This window comes from Balearica regulorum, chromosome 1 (assembly GCF_011004875.1).
Source record: "Balearica regulorum gibbericeps isolate bBalReg1 chromosome 1, bBalReg1.pri, whole genome shotgun sequence".
NCBI lineage: Eukaryota > Metazoa > Chordata > Aves > Gruiformes > Gruidae > Balearica > Balearica regulorum.
The window spans coordinates 64,691,166-64,710,557 of record NC_046184.1 but is presented as its reverse complement, the minus strand read 5'-3'; the positions used below and the strand labels follow the sequence as shown (position 1 = coordinate 64,710,557).

Here is a 19,392-nt window from a genome sequence, read left to right as displayed (position 1 = left end):
GAAGAGAACGTCCCTTTGCAAACTATGACTAGCAAGACTAATGGGCAGTGGCTCCAGAAAGAAGAAAGGAGGTTGGGAGAGTGACGTCCATGTTCCCACAGGCAGCCAGGGACAACAGGAAATCTCATGTATTGGAGGTCCCAGGAAGTGTTCTCAGCATTTGTGGTATTTCTGGGGCTCCTACAGTTATCTTCCTCCTTGCATGGGTTCAGACCTCGTCTCTTTAATGGAGCAGACAGCACTGGAGCAAATACCATAATCCACAGGACATTCTGCCTCCAAGTCAGGAGCAGACACTGCATAGCAAAGCATTTTGCTGTAGGGGATGGAGCTGCCAATGCCTTCCACGCACACACTTGATCACTCCCTTCCTTATAATTAATACAGCAGCTCTCTCCATCTAGAGGGACATCTAGAGACAGAATTACACCTCCTGCCCCAAGCTTCCAGTTTGAACTTGGGACAAGCAATCTCTGTGGAAAACTCTTCTAATAGAGGCTAATTTGAAGGTCACCATTTAAATCTACTTCACTTCTAATGCACTCCTGGATCTGCACAAATCCCTCCTAAGGATAGGATATCCAGTGTGGATGACTCTAAGTATCATGAAACTAACATCTGCCAGAATCTGAAAGATCTTTGAGTGTTGCCATTCATCTTTCCAAGGAGAAATATCATCTTTCATCTTTACCCTTTGTATCATATTATGATGTTGTCATAACCAACTGTCTCAAAATTTTCTCTTTTTAATGTATTTGTCTCTTGTCTTAATTTCTCAGTTGTCCCCTATTCCCTCATGAATTTGGAATCTATTGCAGAAAAAAAAAAAATCAACTGAGTTCAATCAGAACAAAACGTGCTAGAAATTATGCTGATGCAGCAAAAACCCATGTCTGTTACAAGCAAATAAAGGAAAAAGCCCAGTTTCATGGATTTATAGAAAACCAAGAAGAGCAAGAGACCAGAGACATAAATATTTGGAACCTCCTGTCTCCAGATCAGGATGCAACTCAGATGTGTAAGGATTAAGCACCAGGGTAACTGCCACTTGAGGTGCATTAGTATAGCCACTTAAAACTTTGAGTAGTTCCATCAAAGGCAATGTTCCTCTGTTTGAGGTTAGGCAAACAAGTGTTGAGCTGCATCAGCTCTAAGTTGCCATTAGATAAATAACATGCCAATGTCCACGCACCATTCAAGCACCACTCAAGAATTTGCTGGTAGGTTGGTTTTTTTGGTTTTTTGTTGGGTTTTGGTTTTTTTTTCCCAGAAGACTGAAATGGAAACGCAACTCATTGTACTCTTTTTAAGAGCGTTTCCTTCAGTTGCTCAGGTGATGATGAAGAACAGCCAACTCAGTTACACAGGGTCACCAAATAATGGTAAAGATAACCCAGATGAAGCTAGACCAAGAGTGAAAATACAGCAGGTGCTACCATTCACTAACAGGAGAGCTGCCTGTCCTCTCCCTCATGACATCCACCAGGTCCTCTGTGGCCCTGCCAATTGCCCGTTGTTGACTCTCAGCTAGTGCCACACCCAAAGAAAGACCATTTTCCTCCAAGGTATGTAACTGCACCAGAGCCCGCGTGACTGAACAGCTAGCCCTTCCATTTCATTCTTCACAGCCCCCACTCTGATCCCCTGTCTAAACTACCATGCTTTGGTATTTACTTAGCTTGTTCCATTTTGTCAGTCAGTCAGGGAATTTCGGGGTTAGGGGTTCTGTCTGCTTTTTTTGTGGTTTGTTGGGGGTTTTCTTAAATTAAAAAAAAGTAAAGAAGATAGATTTCACTCTTCAGTTATGTATTTCCTAATTACCTGTACCAAGAACAAAGACACAAACCTTCTAAAAATCTTTAAGAGGTTTGGGTTTTTTCTTTTGAAGTTTGAGATTGTCTAGTAGTACTGTTTCCCTTTTTGTGCCAGTTAAAATGGCTCTGGTTTGTAACTGATAAAGGTGCCTTTAATACGTGTCCACAACAAGGAGCATTGTGTGCTTTTACAGTCATTCAGTAGATGCCCAGTCCCAGACAGATGGTGCTTTATCCTCACCCTCTCTTCAAGTCAGCATAATGCATTGTCCTGTCAGGGATTAATGGAAGTGCTACTCACATTAGATGCTAATTCTGGTAGCAACTCTTTTACTACACTGCAGATGCTACAGCTACTGTTGGCAACTAATGCTTGAAGCAGGCAATCCACACTGGAGGAGAAGTAGGACGTCCAGAAACCAAAGTGAGGAGCACAATGCAAGAATCTATGCAGAATGCAACCTCATGTTCAAGGGGAAAGAGACATTTGAAAAGGAAGACAAGGATGATGGAAAGAAAAAAACCCCGAGAAACAGTAGAAGAAAAAATGAGGACTGAAGATTAAAGCAGACAAAATCAATCAGGAACCAAATGGGAAGTTAAAACAGAAGTTCCAACACAACACAGAGAAAGTGTCTTTTCTCAGTAATGACAAACACATCCAGTCATCAGAAAATCAGCACTAGAAAGGTACCTCATAATAGGGAAGAGCAGCTGACACACTGGACACAGAGTGATGCCAGTGAGGGTATGTTATTCTACAGTTGGATCTTGCCCCAAAGCATTTTTGCCTTATAAAACTACAAATGAATGTTTAACTGTGCCTTGCATAGGCACACAGTTGAGTACTGATTATTAATGAAAATAAAAGTCTCAAAACTGGCTCCTGGATACCTACTCCAAGAAAAATATACCAGGAGAGGTCTGCATAAACACTATAAAAGACAGGCAATTCAGAAGTTTTCAGCTCTCTCCTGGATCCTCTCTTTTTTGTTTAAATAAGAGATTTCAGATCAAAGACTAATTTGAGATGCTTCCACATATACATAAAGTGGACTGAGAAGCACCTAGACTCAAAAAAGCTTGTGCTACAGCACTTTTGTCACATTTTCCTTCTAGTATTGTGTTCATTTACCATGGTCCGTATGTGGCATAGTGGGGAGAGGAAATCCAAGTATTGGACCTCTCTTTCTGAAAAGTCACCGGGGCATGGGAAATCTTTTGTGTTTGAGAGAAGCTCCTACATATTTACATGGATGACAAATCTAGTTAGATACTCCACGGTCATTAAACACAAAACTTCTAATAACTAGCACTATCACATCACTAATTGGTCAAGGGAACATAGGGCTTTCACTCTGCATTTCAGAGGAGGTTTCTTATGGGAGAAAGGGAAGAGAGGGAAGGAAGAGGCTATTCAGAGATGTTTATCAAACCTGAAAAGCCAGACCCTGGCAGCAGATGGTAGATGGAAAACAGGAAGATTTTGTGAAAAACTAGAACAGTATAAAAATAGTGGAAAGAAGGAAAGCATTATGACAGCAGGAAATACTGAAGTTTAAAGATTCACAAGGAAATACATTTACACTGTCTGTTGCTACATTAATAGATAAAAATGGAGCAATAGAAGAAATGCAAGGGAAATGAAAAAGCAAGAGCAGTCTTATGCACTGACAAGCAGCTTGGGTCCAGGACTTGAAATAGTATATTAGACCAGAATGTTTTCAAATTTCTTCTGAGGGCTGCAAAAATGGGGTATACTTTAAACTTCTCACAAGTCTCCACGACTTTATATTAAGAAGCTGTGTTCATGATAAAAAAGCAGATGAACTATTAAACAAGAAAACTACCTCTGGTTCACAAACTTAATGAGCTGTAAATCACAGGAAGTTGATAGGGTACTCCAGGAAATAAAAACTGTATACTTCTGCCACTTTCATGCTCTTGTCAGGGGATTCACTGCTACTGAACACTAGGAACGGACTAGATAGGCTAGATATATCTTTGGTCTGACATGTTCGACCATTTTTATGGCTTTCTTTATAACTTTCTTTACTAAGAAATGACATGTCAAGGAGATGGAAGAGAATTTATTAATGACAGTATGTTTGACAGCCACTATACTGGACTAAAAAGATCTTGGCTGGAGCCAAGGACAATGTGGGTTGATACCTAACTATTCACTCCACACTCCAAGCGAACATACTTCAGTGACACAATTCCAGAATCAGACCTCCTTACAACTCCATTTGTAACAGTCCTTACTATTCCCCATCTGGACCTTTCTTGAATAATACTTATTGTATTGTCCAGAAATTTTGCTGATTGTGTAACTTCATACAAATTGAATGCCAGAAGAAAATAGATATTTATTTCTTTTGTCGTCCAAAATAACATTCCCCATTCAGAGCTACATGATGAACTTTCTCCTCTCAGTAACAGGCTCCTTTTTTTTTCTTTTTTTTTTTTCTTTTCTCTCTCTCTCCATTCCTTGTGCAACTCTGCCACTGCAATTACCACCTCATTTGTAGTGTGCCTCTGGATTTCAGTACCAGTACAACCATACTTTAAAGTACTCTAGAGGGATATTTATACCACCTAGCTCTAAGCACCTAAGTTGGTCAAGTTATTAACCAGCTAGTCACTGCAAACTCCCTCTTTAGTCCATAGGGAAAGATCAGATCCTTCCGTCTCCTTCAGAGCAAGCATATTACCACAATCTGCAACTCTTGCTACTCAAGCTATGAGATTTTCACATGTAGAAGCTCCCAGCTGCTCTAAATTCCATGCCATGCTACTGTCCTGGTTTCAGCAGGGACAGAGTTCATTTTCTTCCTAGCAGCTGGTGTAACGCTGGGTTATGGATTTAGGATGAGAATAATGTTGATAACACGCTAATATTTTAGTTGTTGCCAAGCAGTCAAGGACTTTTCAGCTCCTCATGCTGCCCTGCCAATAAGAAGGCTGGAGGGGGTGCCCAAGAAGCTGGGAGGGGACACATCCAGGACAGCTGACCCAAATTGGCCACAGGGATATTCCATACTACATGACATCATGCTCAGTATCTAACTGGGGAGTGGGCCAGGAGGTGGGGCAGCTCAGGAACTAGCTGAGCATCAGCTTCGGGTGGTGAAAAATTGTGCTGTGGATCACTTGTTTTGTATATTCCTCTTATTATTATTATTTTCATCATAATCTTCTTCATTCTCTGTCCTATTAAGTTGTCTTTATCTCAACCCACAGGTTTTACTTTTTTTTTCCCCCCTTTTCTATTGTCTCCCCGGCCCACTGGGGAGTAAGCAAACGGCTGTGTGGTTGTTTTAGCTGCCTGCTGGGTTAAACCATGACAGCTACCAAACCAACTTTAGTGGTAACCCAAGATAGCATGGGTTCAAGCCTTTAAAGCACACTACACTTTCCTCTGCTGCAAAGGTGCTGTTCTATAAGGATCATAAGAGATCATCTCATCTTCACAAAAACCATATATCATCCTTGAAGCCCACACATAATGTTCCATAAGTAAAGCCTTGTGCAGTTGTGTGAATAAATTCCGAACACTTGCAATAGTTCCATTTGATTGAGCAAGATTCATTTTACAAATAACTCAACACAGGCTTAACTTCTGCCAGCCCCAACTAAATCAACTAAATGAACAAGCACTTGATGTCTAGGCGTGAACAACATTTGAGCAACATCAAAGTTTCATTTTTATAAAGTAATTTTTCTCCACCACAACTGTGTTAAAACAGAGCTTATTAGCTAATCTTTAGTCTCATTTTTAATATGCTATTAGTATCGATAAAACAGATCTTACCTTGATCTTCTGAAGAGACCGGTGACCTGGAATAAAACAATAAAGTCCAGTCAATCTTTGGTATGAAATGGCCACAAATAAGGTTCAGTGTCACTGCAGGGAATGGAATATGGACAAATGTGACGGTTTTATTCTTAAGTTTTATTCTTTATTCCTTAGAAGAGAGGGCTGAAAGGCATCTGACAAGAAAAAAGCAGAAAAGGGCAGAGACGTACTCTAGCAACAGGTTCTGCAGACCAGAGTGGCCATATGGAGTCATGTCCATAAGGCAGCTGTTAGCTGCACTGTTAAGCATTCATGCCAAGAGTTTCCACAGGTACTTGGCAAAAAACTTATCCACTACTGTTACTGTTGGAAATAGGTGACATATTACTGGTGAGAAAGTCCTGATCCTCCAGAGATTATTGAAGGGACTATAATTAAGTGTGGGCCAGAAGAAAATCTCACAGCTATGGGTGGTTGAGGAAATTACAGCTTCATGGGAACTCACAGTCATTAAGTTAGCCATTTTTCTTACCATCAGTCAAGGTAGTTGCTAGCATAAAACAGTGGTCATAATTAATAACAGTTCATGCCACCTTCACAAAAGCAACATAAACAGACCAAAACAAAAAAAAAAAAAAAGGTCTGGACGGATGCAAGTACAGTAAAAAGCAACATAACAACAGCAACACAAGAGTTAGATGATACCCTAACCAGTGGCTTGAGCCTCTGATCATACACTCCAAGAGACTGAGGTGTTATAAAACATAAAGGGACCTCTCAGTGCCCCTGCTGAATTCCAGAGATTTGTGTCACAGCTCCCATCACTAAGGATCACACTCCTCAACCTTTTGGTCAGCACCCACAACAAAGGCACATAAAGAGGTGTAAAGTGTTTTTCCTCCATTTTTCCCTTTGCTGCACTAGCGTGGCTTAGCAAACCTGGGGCTAACTGTACACCCAAATCTGGGATGTACCTTGGTTATTTAGACCACATTGACAGCACACAGTGGATTCAACCATTGCCTCAGCACTTCCCCAGCAAAGATTTTCAACTGCATATATTGCCTTCCCACCCAGGTAACAATGAGTTTGTTCCTGTGGTGAATGGGACAACCCACACTTCCTTTCCAAGATATATTTAATTTTGCTCCAATGTACAAAAATAACAAATTACTAAAGATTTAAAAATGTTAATGTTGCCAGCAAACAGATCAAAGCTGACATAAGAAAAGCAGCCACAGAGGGGTGAAGGGAAAAGAAGGAGCAAAGGGGAAAAGAGCACATGTGTATTTAACTGAGTCAGCAGGGGCTGAGGGTTGAAGGCGGGGGAAAGAAGGGTTAGAAACCCTGGATTTAGAGGAATAAAGGAGCTGAGGAAGGAGTCATGATCCCATTCCATAACAGGGGTCTGAAAATGAATGTTGAGGGATTATATGACATCAGAAGCAGATATGCAAATATGTAGATGCAAACAGGAAAGATGGAAAGAAAAGAAGGAAACTTTCCTAATGAGGTATGCAAATTTTTAGTTTTAAAAAAGAGATCTGCAAAGAAAGGAAAGAGTTACAGCACAGCTGGAGCAATGGTCACTGTGAAAGGAAAAAGTGTGATTGCCTAATTAAGATTCTGACTGTGCAAGAAGCCAATGTGTCTGTATGGATCAGAATTAATTAATCCTCTACTCCTGTTAAATCCTGCGATTGCTGCTGAACCTCCTAGGCATGTATCCTGCTCTGCTGCCAACCAGGCCAGCTGTGCCCTTGCACTTTAGCCATGTCTGCGGAAATACAGTAGGAATGCAGGTAACCCAGAGGGTTAGCAGGCATCACTAGGACTCTGTCCCACTGCTTTGACCAGTTCGTTACAGGCCTTTCTCCACAACCCCCAGCAGAACCTCTTCTGAAGGTCAAAACTGAACACAGTGTTTCCTACAAAGTGAAACAGTGCAGAACAGGCCATATCAAGAGGTGCAAATTTTTAGTTTTACATGCAGGAATCATGACAGGTTCCTTAGCTCCCATATTCTGATTCTCTAGCCATTGCTAACACCGTATCCCACAGCATCGGTAGGATTTATTCCTTTGTTTTGTTTCTTAATTACACAGTTTCATCACCTTTCAGATCTTTATTTGAAACAATAAAATAAACAGTAGAGATTATCCTATAATTTGGCTCTTCTTTATGCCTGGTAAAACAGATGTCATTAGTTCCTTAAAGCATCAACAACAGGAGAGACACTGTTGGAATACCACTGCCTTCTCAATTAAAACATTGAAGGAAGAAATGAAAAATCTGTCTGTGCATATTTAATGTGCCCAAAATTTTCAAAATACTTGCTTTGCTGCATGCCTTGAACACAGGGGTTGAACAGTAAGAAATGTAACAGGTTGCTACTAGCAGTGTTTTCATTTGAAAGGCTTCTTCAAGCATCTCTTGGAACTGTGTAGCCTGGTATCATGAGAAAATAAGGTTTATATAATCACAGCATCTTGAAGTGTACATATGCACCTCTCTGCCTCACCCTAATAAAGTTTGAGCTTGTTGGCTCATTTCGCCTATCATTAACGGGGGGTTGGACAGCCAATTCCTGTTTTCACAAGGAAATGCAATACCATTAGCTCAAACTTTCTGACATAGCTGCGAAGATACAAAGAGAGGTTTTGAATATCTCAGCCACAGGAAAGCCTCAATGAGAGCTTCTGCCATTGGAGATACCAAAGGTTCAACCACAATAAACTAGGCTTCTTTTCTTACACTACTGACATAAAGTATTTTGGCGAAGAGTGGAGACAGCTTTCAACATTCTCCTACAATTTCAGGCCATATGTTTTAGCAGGGGGAGGGATTTTTCCAACCTATTCAAGTACTGGCCTAACTACACCAAGGGGAGTCTTGCTTGTAACTATAATGTAAGGAAGTGAGGCTGCTGAAAAGACTGCACTAATAGCGTTGGGCATTTTATGCATTGTCTGGTCTACCCCATGCTTATGACAGGCTCTAAGGGAGGAAAGAAAGAAAGTCTAATGACCTGCTCTAAACCACATACACTCACTCTGCAGCCACAGGGGCCTTTCCTGACAGAAAAAAAGATCCAGTAGATGCTCATATTTCCGGTCACACAACTTTCTCTCGGGTCTGTAAGAAGTGTGAGGGATATACTGTGGCAGCACTGATCGCCAGACGGGTGTCCTGAGAAGGGAGGATTCTCAGCTGCTAATATCCACACAGCAACCATCTATCTAGCACCTCTCAGCTGCCCTCCGAGTGTGATTCTAGCTGTGTGTTCAACTGTCGTGAAGAAGCAAGTTATCATTCTCACAACCTCTATGACTTAAAAAAAAAGTAGAGACAAGTCAGAGATACTTCAGAAAAACTAATATACTGTCAAGATCTGTGGTCCCACCTGGGTCAAAACACTTTGCCAAATGACATCTTGAAGAGATTTTCATTTGGTTAAACAAAACAAAGCAAATCAACCCCCCCAAACCTTCAGGAAAAGGTTCAGGCACTGCAGTATCCTTTTCTTGGCCAACTCAGAATATAATTGCTTAATTTTTTTTTTATTTGTTTTTAATATCAACTGTTACTTTTTCCTGTTTTTATCTTGGTGTAAAATTAACTAGTAGAAAGAAAGGCTCATCACCCCCCCACACCTCCCCAAAAGAGTGAAGACAGGCCACATTGTCTACGACTGGCTACATTTCCAGAATCATGAGATTAAATTAGCTCTTCCACCAACAATGCTCTTTTCCCATGTGTAAGTGTGAAAGGGAAGCCAAATTTTAAATATTTTCACCAAAGGCGTTAATCTGACTTTTATCCTGCCCTGGTTTGACCGATGCTTTATGAAAATCTATTGCTGTAGTGAGTAGCTGAGGGGAAGACAAGTATTACTATGGCGATAGGAAAGGGATTCAGAAGGAAGGAAAAGGGGAAGTATGTTATCATCTCCGGTTTCTTTCCATGCTGTTTATACTCCTCCTTTCACTACAGGTCCTGCAGTAGCATTCTCCGGTTGCAGAGTGGCAAGCTCTCCTCAGAAGAGATAACAGCACTTGCAAGCCTCGGTCCACACGGGGAAGCTGCACATTGCCTGTTCCACCACTCCCTGCGCAAGCAAAGAAGTACCTTTTGTGCTTAACACAAAATGCAGAATGCTCTCCCAAGAAATGAAGTACAAATATTTAGAAATGCATAAAAAAGCCTGAATGATTATGTAAAAAGCCCCTACTCATACATTCACTAGATGCTTCCAGCAAATTGGAAGACTTATGATACTGAAGGCATGAGACATGCCCACCTAAAACACTGTGCCTCAGAGTTCATGGTGTGACCCAAAGCTCACTGGAATTTTTCCACTCACTCTTACAGGCTTTAGATCAATTGCTGGCAAAAATCTAATCCCCAGCATAGCCAAGACAGACTTCAATATCATACAAGCCTTTCCCAAACAGCCAAACACTCACAGCTATTTCCAAGTGCACTTGCCAATGTGCAAGCACTAGATTTATTCAGCACTGGAAGGGTGGAAGAGGGAATATTCATTTCTAAGGAGGGAAGGGCAGGGACTGTCACAACTTTGAGCCTACTCAACTGAGGCTTAGGAACCTAGAGAAATACAGCCAGCCGCCAGCAGATGAATTCTAACAAAATTTCAGCAAATGGGCACATTATTCATGAAGACAAAAGCCTCTGGAGAAACAAACACAGAGCTGATGTAAAGGAGCTATTTTAATCAATAAACCTGTAGCAGAAACCATCTGCACCAGGCCTATTTAAAACCACCCATTTACAATTTAAAGGCTAAATAACAATCTGTGTGCAGCAATTCTGCTGGTTTTTATGACCATTCCCCTTTTTCCCTGCTTAAGCAATGTATTTCTGCAAACTTTCTAATTCAGTCTGACAATAGCTGCCTCTGACGAGGAGAGGCAAAGAGCTTTCAGATTAAACCCATGCCTTCTCATTTTGTGTGTACATCTATTCATAACTGAAAGTGGCATTTCTATTGGGATTTATTTATATATTCTCTGATTGTAATCAAAGAAAATTTTTAGCGCATAAAGTATTTTTAAAATAAAGGTGAGGAAACCCCCTCATTCAGCAATCTGCACCAATACGTCTGGGACTGGTGAGTCCGCTGCACCCCAGCTGCAGACAGTGACTCCTATCTTACTGGCAGAAAGGCAGAACTGCTTGCTCTTCTGGTCCCTCAGCGTCTCCTGCTTAGAGGAGCCCAATCACAGTTAAAGATAATACTTAGCCTGGGCATTACCATTTTCCACTATGGCATTTCATTGGAAAGAAAAGAAAAAAAAAAGCCTAAGAATTACTGAGAGCTTCCCCACACTTCCGCTTTGACCCTATACATGCCCAATTCAGTGACCTTGACAGGCTGGAGAAGAGGGCTAGCAGCAACCTAGCATGTTCAACAAAGGCAAATGCAAAGTCCTGCATCTCAGGAGGAATAAATCCATGCAACAAGACAGGCTGGGGGCCTAACAGCTGGAAAGCAGCTTTGCAGAAAAGGATGTGAGGTGTTAGCAGAGTACAAGTTGAACATCAGTCAGCAGAGTTCCCTGCAAGAGCACAGCCGTATGGACGATGGAAGTGATTTTTACCCTCTACTCAGTACTTGTAAGACTTGAGAACAAGATGGACGTTGACAAACTGGACTGAGTTCCAGAAAGGGCCATGGAGATGGTGAGGGTATATGAGGAGAGACATATGAGGAGAGACTGAGGGAGCTGGGTTCGTTCAGTAAGAAAAGAAGGCTCAGGGAAAAATCTTATTGCCGCCTTCAGCTACCTAATGGGAAGATATAAAGAAGACAGAGCCAGGGTCTGCTTGAAGACAGAGGAGGAAGAAGCAATGGTCACAAGCTGGGATGTGAGAAATTCAGATTGGATATTAGGAAAAACATTTTCACTATGTGGATGACCAAACAGGGGAACAGATTGTACAGTGAGATTGTTGAATCTCCAGCTTTGCGGATATTCAGAACTCATCTGGACAAGACTCTTAACAACTTCATCTAACTGGACCTATTTTGAGTGAGGGTTTGGATTAGATGACCTTCAGAGGTCCTTCCCGACCTAAATTTTTCTGCAATTCTGTGAGTCTCTCTACAAAGTCTTCTGATTTTACTATCCCAGCTTTCCTGCCATTATCTCCTCTCAAATATTTCTCATGCATAACAGCCATACTATCTCACAAATGTGGGAAAATGCTGACTAGCAATGCTCCCTGAATCTAAAAAATTCCATTCAAGTTATTTATTAATTTGCAGAAATTCATTTGGACATGTTCTGTTAATCTGTGATGACAATCTGGAGAGTCTAATTTTTTTCTAATTCTGCTAAAGGCCAAGATCAATACTTTTTCTAGCATCTCTGTAACTTCCTTCTGCAGCCTCAGTCTTTACCTGCACATCAACCAATGCCTCAGGCTGTTCACAGCAACTCCAACATAGAGAAATGTAGCTTGGTGCTTCTTAGGAAAACAAGGGCAGCTCAGATGTATTCCTTGCTGTCTCAGGCATGTCTGTGTCCCTTATATTGTTCCATATCTTTTGTCATTAATGTCTAACTTATTATCTCTTACCATTTCTCTGTCCACTGTAGAATGCTTTGAATGCAGGCTTGGAACACCACAATACAGCTATACCTGACGTTGTACTGACACCCAGAGGAGTTGCCTGGGAATTGCTGCTTAACTAGGGAATAAAAGGTTTTATTGCAAAATCAGCTGTAAACCCAAATATGCTTAACCTTGATTTAAAAAAGAAGAAGAGAGATACACGTTCTAACACGTTCTATCTTGAAAAAGATAGTTCTACCTTGGAATCAAGGTCAAAACATGACCTAAGAAAGCTGGCTTGTTATTTCCTTGAAAAAGAAGGTATGTCCAAATGACCAGTAGGATCACTGTAGGGTGATTGTGGGTTGTTTGTTGGTGTTTCTTTTTTTTTTTTTTTTAATACTTGGCCTTTCTTTCTCATGTCACCATATGACACCACAATATTTCAGAGGAATGTAAAAGACATTCATTTTGAAGAGGGCCTGAGCCAAGCTTCTTTGAAATGCTATTCTTCCATTTCCAGATTTGAATTAAAATTTCAAAATCCTCACTGACCTACCTGCCAATTGCTTGACCAATTTGGAGGGTAAAAGGCAAAGCAAAGGCAGTAGCTGACGTGGTCTAACCTTAAAGGAAATAAAGCGAGGCCTAGCCACACCATGTAATACTTTGGCGAAACAGACTGGATGTCAAGGGACCAGATGCTGTTTGAAACTGCTCTTTATTAAAAAGACCTGGGACAGGAACGAAAGGGGCTAGGTATATGCACTGCTTTAACATCCTACATGAAAAAAAATAAATGTTAGGCACAATCAGGTAACAAATCATTTGACCTCTCTTCTCAACAACAGACCTGTGTACTTTTACTTTTTTCCAGAAAAAGATTAACGTAGAGATCGTTTTGCTCTGACTTTAACTTTTTATTTAACCCAGAGAAAGGAATCGTTTTGGTAACTGCAAAGCCATGACAGCCACACTGCAAGCACATCAGGTATACCCTGATTCAGAAGTCTCATCCCCACTTGGCCCTCAGGTTAGATGGAGATAAAGCACATCAGCTGCTTGGTATCTTGAGATACCACCCAAATAATCTTAAGTCAGTTTGGGTTTCTAAACAATCTAGAAGCTACCCTAAGTGGTGTGTTTGTTACCACAAAGCAAACCAGTCGCTACAGATAAATATCCTTTAGTGGTTTTGGGAGAAGAGAGACTGAAACATAGGAATCCCTCAGAAACAGATTCTTGCAATTATGTTCATAAATAAGTGGCCTGATTTTCACAAGTGCTATGCACTAAGCAATCCTCATTTGTTTCCCATCTTTCAAAAAAAAAAAAAAAAAAAAATCACCTCTGTTAGTGTGCATAACACACAGGTCTTTCTATAGTCCTAGGCAGAGCAGAATTGCTGAGCTCTTTACACCCCTGCTATAAGAGTAATTAATGAAGAATAAAACTTGTAATGGGAGTTTCAGATATAGTTCTGAGCTGCCCTTTTAGACGCATGGCACAGAAACAAGAATCTGGGAGTCAGGGTTATGCTGGCTCCAAGCCACCTCTGGCTCTCTGATTTCAGCTCTTGGCATAATTTAGCCAGGTCCATCTGTCCCTGCTTGCCCACGGGCATCAACACTGCCAGGAACCTCAGCAAGGCTCTGAGTTACGGCCCCGCTCCTCATGTATTTCCCTCCCTTGCACACACCTCTGTGCCAGAACTGCTAAACGCTCGTTCAGTCTCAGCTACCGAGACAAAGCTGTGGGTTTTGGTGCTCCTTTCCCAGTGCAAGGGAGCAGCAAAGCAGAGACAACTTTTCTCCCTCCCTATTTGAACGCTTTTAAGCTTTCAGGATTTTCTCCTCTCACTCGAGAAATCCTTTGGAAGGCATTTTAAGAAGAGACAGTACCTCCTACACCCTGACACATAAGCCCACATCCAGGGGACTAGGACGTGCACCCTAGACACAGTAAAGCAAGGGCAGCTCCCTGCAGAGCAGCCGTGCCAAGACGCACAACCTGGGGAACTTGTTCCCTGTCCCTCAGCAGTTCCCAGGTGAAATGGAGAATCTCTCCCCAGCCCAAACACAGTAAACCCAGCCCACAATCACAGGTACTTTCTATTTCAAGCAACATTTTCCAGAAAAAATAAACTTCTTCCATGCATGACTCCACCAAGCAAAAACAGCTCACCAATATATTTTTCAAGCAGCCCTAGTGAAAAACCTCACTTTTTTGTTTAATGAGTCAAGTGAAGGCTCATGTCAAAATATTGCTCCCAGCCACATCCAAACACTCTGAACTTTGTGGGTCTAAAATACTAAACTGTAAACTTCAAAAGATGACCTATTTTCACATGACTATGCTATGTCTCTGGCTTTTTGTTGCACGGTATATTGACACTTTCCAATTTCCAGCCACAGCTGAAATCCAAACATGCAGGTATCTGAAAAATTAGAGAAAGTTAGCAAAGATTTGACTTTTTGGAGTTTAATGCTGTCAACTCAGGCAAAGTAGTACTTCTGTGTGATAGTCTAGAGCAGTTATTTTACCAAACTACATTCTTCTTCTCCTAGCAAGCCTGTTAAACCAGAACTTAGGAATATGAACAGGGTATTGATAAATACAGTCTGAATGCATATTATGAGATATCCTAGTGTGAAAGCTTGGACGCACTAAGTGTGTGTTACATATGTACAGGACTGTTTCGTAGCCGTACCCTGAAGCATATTAGTTTTGGCTTTGATAAGACAGCTTGGTACTGAGTGACAGCACATTAAGAACCAGTCTCTTCTCTGAGCAGATGGCAGCCCCTTATGGCAGGGACAGAGCACATGGACACAGGCTTGCTATTGCTGTGCAATGCTCAGAAAACTAGCATTGGGAGGGTTTGGGGTGCTTTTTTCTTACTTCAACTCTTATAAATAAGTAATAAGTACACACAAATACAGACATACATATTACCTAAACCTACAAAGTTCACTTCTTTTCCAACTTTTATTGGACTGGAAGCCTGCTGTGCTGGAGGATATTCACCCTACATTTGTAACAGTGCTTAAAGCAAGCCCAGAAGAATGCATGCTTGCTTTCTGTCAATCATCCTATATCACCCGAGTAAACCCCGTTAGCCCATCTTCCAGTGCCTTTAATGTCACTGGGGGCCATAGGTCTGCTGTTTCCACTCCATAAAGCTGATGAGAGGGATATTCACATTCTACAGTGGGATCGTCGGCTCCACTCTCTCCTCTACCCTTCTCTTGCCCGGCACAGTTACCACATGCCTGATGCTTGCAGGAAAGCAGTAGGCCCTAAAGATCAAATTATCAAATGTCATTTTCTCTCACCCAGCCAAATGGAAAACAAGGGTACAAGAAGTGACTGTCTTGATATGTTCCCTGCCTTCTTTGCTGTAGAGCTGCTTTACTTCTCAGTACAGATTCTGCTTCTCAATCCAAGGACTAAAGTAAGCAAGCAAGGATGGAAGAAAAGGGAAAAAAGGGATAAGGAAAGAGTTGTAACAAGAAAAGAGAAAAAAGAAATAACTCTACTGCTTCAGCCTTGGCTATCAGCCATAGAGTGGAAAGTAGATTTATAGCTGTTACACCACTTAAAGAAAACCAAGGCACCCAGCTATCTGTACTCTGTCAACATCAATTTTATCCTTTAAACACATTCCAACAAAAAAAAAACAAACTTAGATTCCACGTGGAAATGTCTTTTTCATCCTCTTATCTACTGAAACTATTCAGAAATCATTTTCAAGCTCGGTGGTAGTTGACTTGTCAACATCCAAGTAGGAAGGTCCCTTTGTCAAGCACATGCAAATTCTGTTGCTTGAAATCACCCCAAGGAAAAGAGGAGAGCTGGACTGCTTGCATTTCCCTTTTGGAAAGCGGGATGTCAGTCAGAAGCAACATCTCTCTAAAGAAGCCAATTTGTAGTCTTATGATGTGTGGGAGTGTTTTGCATGTCACTGTCTGCCAAAATAATTTGTCAGCAGGGTGAATTTCCTCAGCTGTGCATCAGGTGTTGAGATGCTACAAAAATCATTAAGAGCTCTCATTTTGAGGGCTTGGGGGCAGGTTGGTGGGAAAAGAGGAAGCTAAAATCCCACCCAATCCCCTCTGGGGAGCTACATTCTGAATAATAAAATTATTTGGTAGTAAGTACTGATGAGAAAAAAAAAACATCCTACAGGATGTACTCTATTTCCGCCACATATTGAAGGGGCAGAAACACAAACCCACCTCATCAAATGTGCCTACTGTTGTTAAAATCCCTTAGCAATTCAGGACTTCAACAGCAAAGGCTGGAGACTTAATTCTGTAAGAAAACAAACACTATTTGCATTGCAGTCACATACACAAATAAGGCCATACACATGCAAATTTAAACCAAATTCTGATTTCTTCCTTTTCCAATTACAGTTACCAAGAGCAGAAGCAAAAGACGATGTCTTACAGCTCAGTATTACTGGAAAAGTGGTTGCCAGAAGGATGTGTAAGTACCAAATACTAACAACCGTTTCAGAAATTTTAATAAGTAAAACCCATTATTTTTCTACACCTCAGTTCTTTGTAGATAAGGCAGGAGTGACAGTAGTGACATAAAAATTCTACTAATTAACAGGGGAAGAGGTGATTAAATAAGGTTTTCCATGTATTCAGTCACTTCCAGGCAACACCAGAAGTTGCTGAAAGCTCATGTTAAACAGTTTCCAGAACCATCTGATTCTTGCCGTTTGCAAAGATCCCTCAGGTCTGGCAGGTGCAATCACCGTAGAGCTATGGCTCATCCCCTGACATAGCAAGGACGGTGCGTGGTAACACTTTCCCTAATCTGGCTTCCGTATCTTCAGATATTAGAGCAAAGTGCCAGGATCTTCCCATGCCCAGAAGAGCCCTGAGACGGTACCAACATGGCTGAAGTAACGCAAAGCCTCTTGAATCCTGAGTAGAGGACATCTGTTACTGTGTTTACCTCACGTGCACAGTCTGTAGGTGATTCACTCGGAATATACCAAAAACATATCTCATGCGGGCCAGTCTTTGAAGAGATATTTTGGTGCCAACATTCCTCTCCACCCTCTGTGATTTTAGCATTTTTTCCCTCTCTAAACTGTGTTCTGTTTTTCTGCAGTTGTGTCAAGGTGTGTCTACTAATCAGACATGTCCAGGAATCCCTTCTCCTGGCTGTGACAGAGATGAACATCACTAGAACTAAAGACATCGCTTGGGGAAAGTGGGCATGGATTAAGTGACAATGTGGGAGAGGCTCAAAACTAACTTGTGAATTAATGTTTGTCCAGGTAAAAGTCTTATTTCCAGTTTCATGAAAAATCATTTCTCAAATTCATGTATATTCTGTATCTACAGCTGTACTTGAGGTTGCTGTATAAGCAACAGAAGGAAACAGAAAACTTCTAGCAAAATTGTGAGAGCTGGACACTCAAATTAGCTTCCAAATAGTAACAGATACCAGCAGCAGTAGCTGTCCTTAAAGAAATTTTTGAAATCCCACAGGCTGCAAAGCAGCACTGGGCACTAAACGAGATTTTTCTTTGCTGTCAATCTGGAAAGAGCATGAATTTCACTGGGAAGTATTTCTGTCTGCAGTGCTACAGTCTCCAGATTGTTCTTGTATTCAATGATTGTACCACAAAATAAAAATAACTATCCTGGTTTTGAGTAGCCCTGTACTGAACTGACTATACAGACAAAATAAGAGATTCAAACCATTTCTGGAAGGGTTTGATTTTAAAAACATATGGATGTCACGGAGAAAACACGGTCCTTATTGTCAGCCAAATTCTACCATTTTTAAGAGGCCGAAATTGTTTTCTGGATGGCAAGAAATGAAGCTTCAAGACAAATTATTCAAGCAATGCCAAAATTTTGCTAGATTTTCATTGTTACATTTAAAGTCTTTAAGGGAATGAGAAAGGCCAGAAATATATCTTTTTAGAACTGTAGGCACATGTCTTCAAGGTAGAATTCCAAAGGAAACCAATAATTATTCCTTTTTTCCCCACTGAAAATATGCAAAAACAATGAAGGTGGCTAAAAACCTGAGGTATGTGGAGAGAATTAATATTCACCACAGGAACATAAAGTACATGATATTCATTATGTACCACATCTGGGCACTAGAGTGCAAAAAAAAAAAAATTAACAGGTGCCGCCTTTGTCAAGAAAGTCTCCAGAAATGGGGGTAGGGGCAGATTTACAACAGCAGCTGAAGAAAAGATCTCCTAATGGTGGATAAATTGTAGCTTCTAGCCAGAATGTGCACAAGATTGTAAGTGTTGTGACTGTATCATGCTGACAATAGTGAGAGCTTTCAAAATACAGAACCAGACCCCACACTGAGATGCATCACTTTTTCCCACTCAGTCTCACTCAGGGAACTTGCTTTCCTTCAAAACAATTTCTTATCCATTTGCTATATTCTTATAATTGTATTTGGCTTTTTTGCTTTCTCCAAAGTACTTTCCCTATTTAACCCATGTTTACCTTTTTCTGAATCATTCTCAGTTCACTTTACACCACTTTTCCTCTTCTTTGAGTCCAAATCTTTCCTTTCACTAACACCTCCTCCTTTTTAATATCACTTTCATAGCAAGAGATGGAGAACTGCTTTAGGCAAACCTTTCTCATGCTCCGCTTTAAGGTAGTAAGAGTGACGCCTTACAAGCTATTTGTAAAAGCACCTAAGACAACAGAAGGGAAAGAAAAGGGAGAGCTGAGCATAAACAGACACTGCATTTTGTTATGCTCTAACTCTATTGTAAGGACTACACAGGAGTGTACAGTGAAGGTGAGATGATGATTTATGCCTTCACTCAAATAAGATTTATTTGAAAGCAATCTGTACTCATGGAGCCTCATCTGGGATTTTAAACAATGGGAAGTAATTTGTACAGGTGTACAAATAGCTGGTTAAAACATACGCACTTCACTCTTGTGGCTTAATCTTATAAATGCAGCTTGAACTAAATCTGAACCAGAAAACTAATTCAGATTTTGCTATCGAAACACACCAGAGCGGACTACTTTGCCTATTTAAGAGCTGATGCGGAGTTTTCCAATGCAAGAGTTTTGGGGAAACACTTGAATTTTTCCATTCTTCACCAACCTTCACCAAAATTTTAAAGGTTCACTATCACTAGGCAGCTCCTGCCTGGCATGTTCAAATCCTAAGAGTGACCTC

General features: G+C 41.0%; 1 protein-coding gene across 6 annotated transcripts in view; it reads right to left on the bottom strand.

Annotated features, from left to right (window-relative positions):
* Positions 1 to 19,392, bottom strand: part of DGKI (diacylglycerol kinase iota) — a 219,686-nt gene that overhangs the window by 23,709 nt on the left and 176,585 nt on the right. For all 6 annotated transcript variants that reach the window (XM_075755694.1, XM_075755708.1, XM_075755700.1 and 3 more), the window contains one exon: positions 5,629 to 5,654. In XM_075755694.1, coding sequence (XP_075611809.1) covers positions 5,629 to 5,654 — 26 coding nt within the window. The remainder of the gene's footprint in view (positions 1 to 5,628; positions 5,655 to 19,392) is intronic.